Source organism: Enoplosus armatus, chromosome 12, assembly GCF_043641665.1.
Source record: "Enoplosus armatus isolate fEnoArm2 chromosome 12, fEnoArm2.hap1, whole genome shotgun sequence".
NCBI classification, from domain to species: domain Eukaryota; kingdom Metazoa; phylum Chordata; class Actinopteri; order Centrarchiformes; family Enoplosidae; genus Enoplosus; species Enoplosus armatus.
In genome coordinates this window covers 14382737-14395882 of record NC_092191.1, presented here as the reverse complement: position 1 = coordinate 14395882, position 13146 = coordinate 14382737, and the positions used below count along the sequence as shown (strand labels likewise).

Genomic DNA, 13146 nt, shown 5'->3' with positions numbered 1-13146 from the left:
GTTTCTCTGGCTCTCTTGCTATCCTTATGCAACAGCAATAGCAGTGGTAGTGTTTGTCTGTGGTGGAATGATTAAAAAACATGTATGGCCCATAGAGAAAATAGACACGCTGCTGAAACCATCGCTGCCAGTACAAAGACTAAACTGAAGCATATTGTGTTGTGACATTGACAGCCTACACAGGTTACCCAGTGCATGTTTCCTTATTTCTAATAAATGATTGTTTTGTTGCTTTCAGAGCCTTCGTTCCACTTGAGGCCCCACCTGGTCAGAATTCCACTCAGTGGGAGAAAGTACAATACCTTTTTGAGGAGCTTGGAAGTAGTCGTAAGTATATCCTTTTCCTTTTATTTTCAACTTGACCATCACCATCATATTTTATTTCTTTTATCTATTTTTAAGTCAGATTGCTTCATTCATTCCACCCCTCTCGTTCATTAGTCATATACATTACTCCCTTGAAGCCACGTTCATGGCTATATCCATTACTCCTATGCATTCTTTCCTGCTTCTTTCTATATTCCGGCTTTTATCCAGCCTCATTGGTCAGTTAAAAGTCTGAAGGTTTGTTTAGACAGAATGGGGAGCAAATTTTATATGGGGTGCAATTGCAGGCAAAACATAAAGACACACGTTGTCTCAAGATATTGAGACGATGACAGGATTGTTGAAAATGTTTTCACTCGAGTGAAAAAAATGTACTCTCATCCCAAATCCTTATGACCCTACTAAACAAATGTATGGAGGTTGATAGATTTTGATGTGAGTTTCTCCCCTTTTTGTACCCACATAAGACCAGGTAATGGAGGTTAGCATGTTTGAAATGAATGTATTTTAAATGGACATAGTTTACTCATGTTTGTAAGCTATGAAGCTTAGTAGGGCAGTAGGGCAGATTCTACTATCTTAGGCATATGGGAACAAACTGGAATGCATCACAGTTGATGAGGTCCAGATTACAGTAATTGGTGAGTTCATATTTTGATTGTGTGGTGACTTTAATTACACAAATAACTTTAATGTACAAGGTACACTTTTCCTCTTGGCACAAATGGAATTTGCACAGATATAGTGTATCTTGATTGTACCTACATGCAGGTCACATGGTAATGCGTTGTTATGCATTTAGCTACATGTAAGATTATAGAAACCCGTTGCATCATGCCTTTATTGATTTCATTCCAAAGTAATCATGTGGATTTGTATGTATTCCAGCCTACATCGTCCTTGATTTGATTGGTCAGGAATTACAGTAGGGCAGTCTGGTGAACCCACCTCTGTATTGATGTCATGGAAAGTGCTGAGATGGACAAGGAATTACATTAATATGATTTCCCCAGATGTTGTCCACTTCTTATTGTGGATTCACTCTTCCATTCACTTTTCTAGCAAGTCCTCACTAAATGACCCAATAACTGTATGCACCAATATTTCTGAAACAGTCACTTAATAGCCTAAATGGCAATGTGCAATAAGTATAGAAACAATCAAGTATTGATGGTTGATCCCAATACTGAAAACACCCTCCTTGTGCATCTTAACTTGTTGAACGGAACATTTCTGGTACTTATGCTCATGCTAATGCAGGAACATTGCCAAATATGGACTCCTAATAGTCCTCTGGCCTTTTGCCATCTGGGGATCAAGGAGGAAGTTGAACCATCTGCCTCTCTTCACAATAGTGGACCCCTACATGCTTGCCCTAACCTTCCTTCCTTGGCACAGGGGGAAATTGCTCGGGTGCTGAGGAGGAAATGTGAGGATCATTCCTTTTCTAATTCCCAATCTCTTTTCTCTCCAGATGGGAGGTTAATTGTCTAAAGGAACGGCAATTTTGCCTCATAACCCTGCTGACTGCATTGCAATGACTGTTCATTAAGGCCACAACATCTTTAATGTCTCCAACATTACATATGTTACAATTTTCCAATGTTCCAATGATGCCTGAATGTACTCCAGATCAGTAGCTATTAATGTTGGTATTCAAGACCACACAGTACAATCTTGTATTTTTGGCGTCAAGGTGGAGTGGAGTGGGAGGGAGTCCAACTTTAACTAGGAGGAGTACTCGAGCAAGATTCCTAACATTTTACTTTTCCTGCCTATCCTCATTATCAGTAAGAAAAGAGCAAATAAACCTAACTGACCCTGACACACATACACGTGTATATACAATGTGTATGAGCAAATCTAAACCATAGCAATTATTTCTACCAGTGTATTTTACTCTCTTCACCCCTTATAGCTTACAATAGAAAAATATAGTAATCCAATATTAGCCTGGAGTTATTCTGTGTTTTCCTGTATGAGAGCTACTGTGGTTTTAGAATTGGTAAAGTAGTTCTTATATCGGACCCTGATGATAAATAAACATACAGTATAACAAATCACGTACAGTATAACTGACATTACTGCAGACCAGCGACTAAAGCATACCATGTGTTCCTACATTTTTTTATCTTCTCCAAAGCAGCCATTGGTATCCATTCATTTAATTATAATTTAGCAACTTGATAAGACTTTTAGCTTCTGTAGCATATGATTACATCATGGATAAAAGAAGTACCAGAGTACCCAGCCCTCTCTGAGTGTCTGGGCCGGGTCCTGAAGAGGGCACCATCTACAGACTCCATAGGTCTGCTGGAGGACGTCAGCGCCCAAAGGATTTTGTCCTCCTTGCAATTAATTGCATTAAATTAATCTCCACTCGGTTGCTCTCTCTTTTTACATTTTGTGTAGTGCCATTGTGACTACATAGAATACTAACCCATCAGTAACCTGTCAGTAATCTAACAGAGTTATAAAATAGCATGGGTAAAAATAGAGGCTAGTATTTTTTTTAAATGTATTTGAGGCTTCAGTTGACAGATTCATGGTAAGGAAGTTGAAGTGATGCTGTTCTCATCTCATCTTGATTGATCTTTTGACATTTTCTGCCGTCCCTCAAGTTGGCGATAGTACTTTATCTATATTAGCATGGTGTCCCTCAACTGTGAGACTAAAGATACAATATGCCCAAAATATGTTATTAAACACAAATCACAATCTAACCCCATTTCCCAAATGACATGTAGCTTTACCCACACACAGAGAAAAAACAACTATGATCGTGTTTCGCTCCCTACTGCTATGAGCCTCCACATGCTGTTGTATGGCAGCACCTCATTATTGTTGCAGTCACACAGTATAGTATATCCCATCCCTTGAGCATACAGCTGCTTCCTACTCGCCTTTGATGATTCTGTCATTCCACAGAAGTAGGGTGCTAGGGCTATAGGAGCACCTTAATAAACACCTCTCCTTACAAGTCTCATGCATGTACACAAGCCTGAAGGGCTATATGCAGGGGGAGATAAGAGCTACCTCATTCCATTGCTGTTGGAATCGAAGCTGTACAGATGTGGAAGCACCACCGATAATAGACAATATTCCCTCTGTTTAATCCCCGGAAAATCTGCTCAAGAAACCCAGAAGAGTGGCAGCAAGCATCTATCCTCTGCTTTGTGTCGAGTTCATGAGCAGAATGTTCTCCGTGCAGAACATGGAGCTATTGTCTATTTTACCAAGCTCACCACTAAACAAAGGCAGTAAATCCCAATGAAACACCCGGGAATAGGAAACATGTATTCAAATGTTAATGTTCAGCCCAGCTGTCAGACTTCAAAGTTTTCTTTTTGCATACAATACAATAGGGAGCAGGCATATAATTTATATCCATTTTCCACCTCTTTGTCCTGCTGCTTGTGAAATGCCTCTAAAAGAAAGTGATAAATGTTATAAACAGGACAAATTATACATGCCCTGAATACAGACTTAATATTCCCAATCAAATGCCACTGTCAAGGAGAAAGGCACACAGAGAGCCACCTATGCCCATGCTGACAGGTGGGCTGGGCACTATGAAGTTGCTGCTGAGAGGATGTGGGATATCAATAAAGGGACAACTGTGTAGCTTTTTACATGGAACCCTATAACAGGTGGGTTCTTGACAGGGGAGAAAGGCAATCAGTCTCTTCATCAATCCCTGTCTTCTAACTCCAGCTCTGACAGCTGGTGTGACACCTACTGTTGCCCTTGCCTGATGGGTGGTCCCCTTTCTGCCTCAATCAAAGGTGACACACATCAACTCAGCCAACATACATTGAAAGATCCAGCTGTTTAAAAGGAGATCGTGATCAGTGTATGAAATGACAAAAAATGGTGACCAGATGTGTCTCCAGAGGAAGGCTTTGCCACAGTGCATTCATTAAAAGCAGATTTAAAATCTAAGAACATCAGAATAACAACATGATGCATTGTCCTTGTCCTTGTGAATAACATCCTTTTCCAACTGCCTTCAAGGAAACCTTTTCCCTGAATCTTTAGCACAGAGACGCATCCTTGTAGTCAAAGATCAGCTATGTTCATTGAATCATGTGTGCGTCAAAACTATCCGTTTTAAAATTTCTTTCAACTGGACACTTATTCTGTTAGAGGTGATGCATTTTTCTGTCAACAATTCCTGGGGCTCCCTAATTACGTTCAAGACATTGAAAGGGTCACAAAACTAATTTTTCACGTACTTTCCTGGTATCTAGCCATGTGGTATCATTACCATCTTTACACAGGTTTTGTGATATCTTTATGATATATTTTAAAGAGGTACTCCAGCAATTTATCATTGCATGTCCATAAGGAGACTCACAAAAGGCAGATTAAAAAGAATAACCAAAATGAAAGCAGCAGATACCAAGATACCCTGACTTTTAGTCCCTCGTATGGTTCAAGCTCCAAAATGCTTGATCCTATGATGTTTTCCATGATGTTTTCCATAATGCCCCAAAAGCATCTTGGCAGACCCTACTTACCTGGTAAATTCCCACTTTTTTCAAATTGTATTCTCAGTTTATAATGCAGGCTTTCTATTATAGTCTCCAAGCCCAGGCTGGGATAGCCCTAATAACATCACTATGATATTATTAAGGTTGACAAAGCTTCTTTAGAGCAATAGAAGACATGCAACTGTTTTCACACGCTGAGTAGTACTCCACATGAAGAGTAAACTGACCTTATTTGCACAATCAGTTGAGTGCCTCCCTAAAAACTCACTCATAATATTTATTTTCAGAAACAATGTCCCAGTTACTCAGGATAATTCAGACTCCTCTAGACATTTTTTTAAACCTGTTTATAATATAAACTGGTGAAAACGTTCACTATTTACTTCATCAGAATTGCCTCTAAGTAGCACATCAAACCCCATTGATCACACCCAGTGAAGAGGGTGAGTAGCAGTGACAGTAGCTAACATTAGCTTGCTAATATATTTTTTCCATCCAGTTCCTGCCTTTGTACCAGCCTCAGTTTGACAACATCAGTTTTAGCTTTGTCCATTAAAGTAATTTGTGTCTCACAAAGAAACACAGCACTCCTGCTCTTTTTGAATTATATGCACTGCACAGGTTTAGAACAAACTAAGTTACGTCAAACAGTCTTCATGAGATTGCCGCAATGACATTTTAGAAGCATCTTAAAAAATTAAAAGAAATGCAGATGCAGTGTAAGTCAGTCCATACAGTCGCTGCAGTAGGGTTTGAGTGCTGGAAACATTTCAGCTGTAAGTGTTGAGTTTGAAAAACAAACGGCTGACTTAAATACCATCAAAGTGCACACAAGGAACTAGGCTCTTGATAGTTTACACATGTGGCAAAGAGTCCATTGATATTTCTGTCCGAGGCCAAGGTCAAATCTCTAATGGCTTTCCTGTCTTTCCACCTGCAGATGGTCTACCTGCTCTGTCTTTCTCCATCAGCTCCTTGACCTTGATTGGCATGTTGGCAGTGATCACATACACGGTAAGGTGGGACCTGAGACAAGTGGTTAATGTTGTTTTATGTGTTCAGTGGAGCTATATCAGCACAGTAATTAAGGCAAATCATCCAGTGGGATCATTTCCAAATCTTTCCAGGCCTGTAGCTTAATAGGACCTGTGCATATTGAGCCATCTGACATAAAATGTTTTGAGACATGAAGAAAGACTAAATAGAATAATCTTCCTCTGCAGATTTATGTCATGGTTGATAATGAATGTTTTTGTAAAATGTTATTTGAGCTGCAGTTATTAACGTTTTTTTTTTGTGTACAAATAGTTTCCCATCTTTTTGGTTGAGATGTACATAGTGATGGAGTGGCCTTTCAGTATTAGTAATGCCTTGTGATTTTAGAGCTCTGGCATTCAATTGCTCAGATTTCTCAGACTGCTGTCTTTCACCTCAGCACCCGAGACTTTTGCATGATGTATGTGCACCCTTCACCGGCTTATCCACCACTTATCTGCTGCCTATTTCTATATATAGATCTACCTCAGTGTCCATTAATATATGCCTATATTTTGATTCCCTCAGCATTCTGCAGTTTTTCATTTTTTCCTGGATCAGAAAAATTGACTGTGCTGTAACACTTGTTAATGCTGTCCATTTTTCATAGCTGTTATCTTGGTAACTAGACTGTGAATATTCCCTGGAGGTGGTGGCGCTGGTGTCAGGGTAGGAGTAACACTGAAAAAAAAAACTACTCGGGTATCAACCCAGAGAGTGACAGCAAAAGTGACAGCCAACCCCAATCTATCCAGTTTCTGTTGAGTTCAAAGAGTCCTATTTGAGAAATTACACAACAATTGAATGTGGAGGTCTTAATGAATAATACACAACCAAGTAAGTTGTAGAACTCCCTTAAGGATATGTAATCCGTCTCAGCTTGAATTTTATCCACTGTTCTCCCACTTTGCTTCTCACAGTTCTCTAAAGATTGGATAATTACCTAGTACATTTAGAGGATGGAAATGTGTTAAGATTTGCCCTGACCCCATGTTGCTATTGACTCTGTGAATGCCCTTTGGAAATCAAAACTCCTAGTGTGTCTTTGTTTTTGATGTTCGTTGTTTTGATGAAGTCAATCAAAGAAATCAGGCCTTTGGGCTGCAACAGCAGGTGCCATCCCTCATTTATTCTCACAGACACAAAAGCAGAAATCTACTTTATTTACTCTTTCCTGTCTCCATCTATAAGCAGTAAAACTTCTTGGTGGCAACCTACCCATATTTGCAAAGAGCTTTGTGATTTATCATTCTTTACTATGTGTTACTATTAAGCCTGATTAACTTAATGGAATCTAAGTGATGGCTTCCATAAGCAGTGGAAATGTTGTCCATGACTCCTGGACTAATTTATCACTACACTTTGAGCAGAACTAGCCATCTACGCTTAATGCAAACTCTGTGATGTAAACAATATATAACACTGCAGCCTAGTGCACTTAAAATTGATACAAAGTTTTACTGCTTTTTTGGTCTTTTTTTGGCACTTTCTCTGGTGCAGTGACATTTATATTAAACAGATGTATCCTCCATAAGCAAATAGTGTCATCTGATTTGACTAGATTTGGTGTCTGTCTGTCCATTTCTCTGCTTAACTAAACCAATGCTTTTAACAGTTTAAATGCAAAATGTTTCTTTTGGTAAAAATGTAAGAGTAAATTCACAACTAATGGTACAGTGCCTAAACCTAAACCACGATTGTATTCTAGTTGTTGATTGGTTAGGGAGGACATCCTCCATTGGATTATCATTTTATGTGTTTTGGCCAATAACAGATGAGCATGAAAAAAAAATGAAGTACATTAAATTGATAGAAGAGATCCTGCCCTAAGGAGGACGGCAGGAGGCCATCCTCCTCTGCCCCCCACCACCACTTCACACAGACTGCTCTTTCCCCTCAGCTGTCGCTGTTGAAGCATTTTAATCAGAATTTCAACAATGGATTGGAATGAAAAGTAAGATTTTTTTTTTAAATGAGACTGAGATTTGGTAATAGTTTATTTCAACCAGTTACTCTTTTTTAAAAAAAATATATTTTGATCTCCCTCTTGCCTTTCAAAAGTAGATGAGGAGCAGCCTCCTCTGCCTCGATGGACCAGCCTCCTCAGATACATTTAGCTTTTTTGTTGACTGGATATCAAATAGAGCTCAACCTTAGATGAGAATATTACTTTATGTTCAGTTAAATTAAATTAATTAATTTTTCCATTGTATATTACTAACATACTATAGGTGTACTTGTCATCCTACTAAATTACTCGAATGTCAACTATTTAGATATCTGTATTTTCCTCTCTGAAAAGAATTTTCTCTTGGGCTCGGCTGCCCTTTTGTGTATAGTTGAAGTAAGACATTGTACCAAGAAAACTCAGCAAGTTCATTTCAAATAGCTGACTAGCTTTGCATTGGATTTTGATCAAAGTCATTGTCACTATATACTCAAGTAGTCACTTTTTAATGGTCAGGATTTTATTCAATAATGCAAATCTATAATTATAGTGAATGTCTTCCACATTACCTGGAATGTTTGCACATGCATATTCCTCTCTATATTATCTTCCACTCTGTTTGATTGTGCCCAGCAGTGATGACATGAGACCAATCAGGTTGATCTCAAAGCTCATGCATCATGTGAAGTCCTTTGGCTTCATTTAAAAGCTTGGCTCGCATATTGACTTATGACTCTCATGGCTCTGTCTCCTGTGGACCTACCTTTCTCTTGCTCTTAAATTGCCATCCATAAGATGCTGATGCTGAACTAAAGTTGGGAAGATTAATGTCTACTGATCTAATCTAATCACAGGCCCTGAGATTGACCTGGGAAGATGGGGTCTCTGAGTGAATCAGAAGGGTGTCACTTACACTTACTTTAGGATTCTCCAGTCCTTTGATGCTTGTTTTATATTTTATATTTAAATTTGATTATGTAATGTATATTTGATTCCCACTCTTTACTTTTTAACTAAAGTTTGAAGTTTAGAAGTTGTTGCATTTTGTCATAGCAATGATTTAATATTTTTGAACCAGGACCACCAGTATTTGGATCAAGTAAAATACGGTGTGTCAGATTAAGTAGGCTACAGCTGTTATTTAAATCTGTCAGATACATATTTAATCAACATATAGGTAAATATATGTATCGGTTCTGACTCTACATTAAAGGACTCGGATCTGGGCCACAACGACTTGATCGGGACTCTACACATTTAAGTTAAAGATTCATAAACACAGGTGCATTAGGGTGCACCCTCATGCATCCCTTTTTCAAGTGTTTCTTTTTTTTAATCAAACATTAGCATTGGAAATTGCTTTACCATAAGGACACAATTGACTGTAATAGCCCTTTAACCTCGAAGTAGACTTACTTGCAATTATTCTAATTAAACAAGAGGTGATAGGTCAAACTTGTGACAATGTCTTGAAACTCACAAAAACACTCCAAATGTTGGAGGCAGCCCAGAAGAGTCAGTTGTCCACAGCATAACTGTGCTGCTTGATGGATTTCTTTTTGTAGAAGGGGGAGGTTGCTGTCCATTCAAAGGACCAATGGTTGATTCACGCACAACCTCAGGCAAAAATACGATTCATAAAACTATTTATTTACCTCTACCTCTCAAAATCATTTTAAGCATGAGAAATACTATTGTGCCAAAGAGTCAACATAGGGCAAATGATAACAGTGTGCGCTTGTTTCTCCATTGGCTACTGTCAAATCATCTAACAGTAAAGTCTGCATGCATTCTCCCCAAGATTATTCCTTATTTTTATTACTACATATGTTGCTATCGTCTTAAAACTTAACAACAGCAAATGACGTCCAGCAGCCTCAGATCAAAACACAGCAGAAACTGAGCTTTGTTGCACAGCAGCTTGGAGGATACTGCAGGAACACATGAGTCGGATAGTCAGTCATACATTTTCAAATATTCTCATTTAGGCCATTGATGTCAAATATTGCAGGCCTCCATTAAAAAAAAATATTTTCACACATCACTAGTCAGAGCTTTCCTAAAGCCTCCTGCCCATGCATTATCTAATCAGTGATGAGACAAAGATAAATACACTGCAAATGAATGCTGTAACATAAAAACTGCAGGGATTTAATAACACTCAATCAGCTGATACCAAAGGTTTACCTTAAAAAAGCATGATGCCATCAGCATAAAGGGTAATTTTTGTTGGTGAGAACCAGCCTTCATACCCCTCATAGAGAGATTATGTGTGCCTAATCTCTCTATGACCAGACTGAACTGGGTACAGCTGCAGCTGCGGGAAACTTCAAGCCCTGTCTGAGGACCAAGTCACACAGAGAGCCATATAAGAAAAATTCACTTAATAAACGTGTCCCTCAGGTTAAATTTGGAAAGATGGCCACTAGACTAGTGAAAAGCTGCTCTGCAGGGACTCAGAGGCAGATTTTGGTATAAACTTTATGGCAATCAGAATGAGGTCCAGCTGCCAGATTCAAAGGAGGCATACAGCGTTTAAATAAGGGGTCAGGTAGAAGGCTCTGAAAAGATTTATTAAAGGTAGGAGTCAGGCCCAGTGACCTCATTATTTTCCAGTCATCGATTGCACTGTAATGTGTTCTTGCTTAGTAGGTTTGTTGAACTTGTCTTTCTGTTCCTGCAATGCTTGAGGAAGATTAACAACTGATAGGAATTTTTGTATTAAAGAATCACATTGAAAGTTTGACACAGCTTTGTACAAAGAATAAAACACCTGAAATGATATGTTAATGTCTTTAATATAATATCCAATTCATCTGTAATGACTGGGGCAGGCTGCCTTTTCCCTAAATTAGCCAAATATTTGCTCAGCTTATTAATAAATTCATACATGTGATGTTTCATAAAGAGAATACATTTCTTAGCCGTCTTTGAGCTAGAAAGAGGTATCCATTTAAAGTGTCAGACTATGTAAAGTGCAGGCAACAAACTGTAGCTTATTTAATTGTTGTTCAAGGTTTTGGTGTTGTGCCCTTTTCTTTAAATGTTTAGAAAATTACAGTGTAAAGCTGGTCATAGCCTTAGCAGTCTTTCACGGCTTGGAGAGAAACATCTGGGGTATCACTTCAAGCTATACTTTATTTGAACTATTTTGTGGAATATTGAATGAGCTCTACACTACTTGACCTGAACTATTGGTGAACATATATATGGATGCAATAGATCAGCCTGTGGAGGGCATGTTCAGATGTGAAAACAAATTAATTCTCAAGGCTAATTTATTTAACATACAGTATATACTCTATCTCATGGATACATAGTTTTTCGATAGAGCCCCCATGTGGAGACCAGTAAAGGCTGACCAGGCTGTGTCGCTGTGTCCCATTTTGTGATTTGCCCAAACTAAATATTTAAATACAGTATATTTAAGTAGTACTTAAATATTTAAATACAAGTGTGTCACCATGGAGTGGCCCCTTAATTCTACCACTTTGTCAGTCCCGACCTCCATTATAATAACAGTCAAGGCCTTCAGAATTAAGGAAGCAAACTCTCTACTCCTGCATGTATAGAGGGATGAAATACCTGACCACCCCAGTCACTTTTTAATTTTAAATTATCCTTATTACTTAGGTGGGACTCTTGACAGTAAGCCATGTGGACATTTTCTTCAGTTAACAAAATTAAATGATTAACTATAGTCATGCAGTGGTAGAATGGACATAAATCTATCTGAATTGTCCAGAGTAATACTTGTACTAAAAAGAACCTTCACAAAAACCCGGTCTGACATATCATAAAAAACAGCTAATATTTGAGCACAGAACAAAGAGGATATAACATTAGGCTGTAATGCCAAACTGCCAATCAACTCTTGAATCAATGGAGTCAGTTGATGCTTGACCTAAAAGTGATTTGCTTTGACGATCATGGTTGACTGCTGTGGAGGAGTTGTTTCAGCTTGGGACCACGAGAACCGTGTGTGATGTCAAACAACAGGAAGCTTTTAACAAGCAAGCAGTCATACACCTAGCCCCTCAATATTCTTAGCGGTCCCAAACACTCTCAAGCTTTAACATCTACTCCTGTCATATTGTTTTTATGCAGTACCTCACACTTTGGGTGACATGCAGTCAATATTTTGGAGTGAGGTCCCAATCTCTGTGAGACAAGAACCAAATGAATCCATAATAAACTGTAAAGCACTATTGGAACAGTGTACCTCATGTCATTTCAAGATTCAATGAGCTTGACCATAGAGGAAAGGAATGGTTTTCAATGTGCACTTGTCACCACTGATCAAATAAACTAAACAAAATCAAGATGAAGTATGGCTTTTGCCCATTAACATCACATTCATCATGGCTTTAGGCCTAGTTGTTCGTTCACCTCCCCAAAATGTGACCAGACAGAGCTGAGCGGTGGCCTTTCATCAAATGTGCAAATGTACCAACATACAGAAAATGCACTGAAGGGTGCAGAGTTTAGTCTATTTTCTATTACATTTTAGTTCCTAATGTAAAACACATGCTATATTAGCAGGGGCAACAATTGATGATCATCTCTTCAGTTGTCCATTAGTATAGATACAATCCCCTCCCTCCTCCCTTTTGGCTCCTCCGTCACAAGTAGAAAGAGCAACAAAGAGGAGGCTTGTGTAGGAGGCCTGTGTCCACCAAGCTCTCCCTCTTCTCTCCACTCAGCAGTCACATGACTCTCTCTGAATGATTTCAGCCACTAACTAACACACATAGAGTCACACACACACACTCTCGTCCACCCTGCTCCGAGCTATTTCTGGTTATTATTGACCACAGAGGGTTTTAAAATAACTTTAATGAGCATGCATGATTATGTGTGAACTAAAAATGTAAACTCCAGCAGAGGGGACACCTCACCTTTTTTTCCCTTTTATATTTCTCCCATGCAGTTGCACATTTCAGGGGAAGGGAAATGTTTCTCTGGGGATCTGGGACAAGTTTTCCTTTTATGAGTGTGTTTGATATTCGGGACATGCTCCGGCCTTAAGAGCTCCATGATTCATTGCAGGAGGCGACATTCGCCCGTAGCAGAGATCCACAGCAGAGACTAATAATAGTCTAGCCTGACTTAGTATCCCATGCGACTCTCTTAACACTACCTAACACTCAGAAACTAGTAAAAGTTGTTTTAGAAAAATACAGGCACTGACATTTCCACACTTGAAAAGTAGAAGAAAGAGGGCAGCATCTGAAGACGGGGCTGAAAGTATCTTTGCACAGAAGGCCCCTTTGTTTTATTATGAACCCATAACATGGCACTCCTCCAAGTTGGTTAAAGCAAGATGGCACGGGGGACCGAGAA

General features: G+C 38.9%; 1 protein-coding gene across 1 annotated transcript in view; it reads left to right on the top strand.

Annotated features, from left to right (window-relative positions):
- The window catches only part of lmbrd1 (LMBR1 domain containing 1), a 51300-nt gene that overhangs the window by 18449 nt on the left and 19705 nt on the right, over positions 1 to 13146 (top strand). Inside the window, exons 6-7 of the mRNA XM_070916349.1 lie at positions 239 to 327; positions 5761 to 5834. Coding sequence (XP_070772450.1) covers positions 239 to 327; positions 5761 to 5834 — 163 coding nt within the window. The remainder of the gene's footprint in view (positions 1 to 238; positions 328 to 5760; positions 5835 to 13146) is intronic.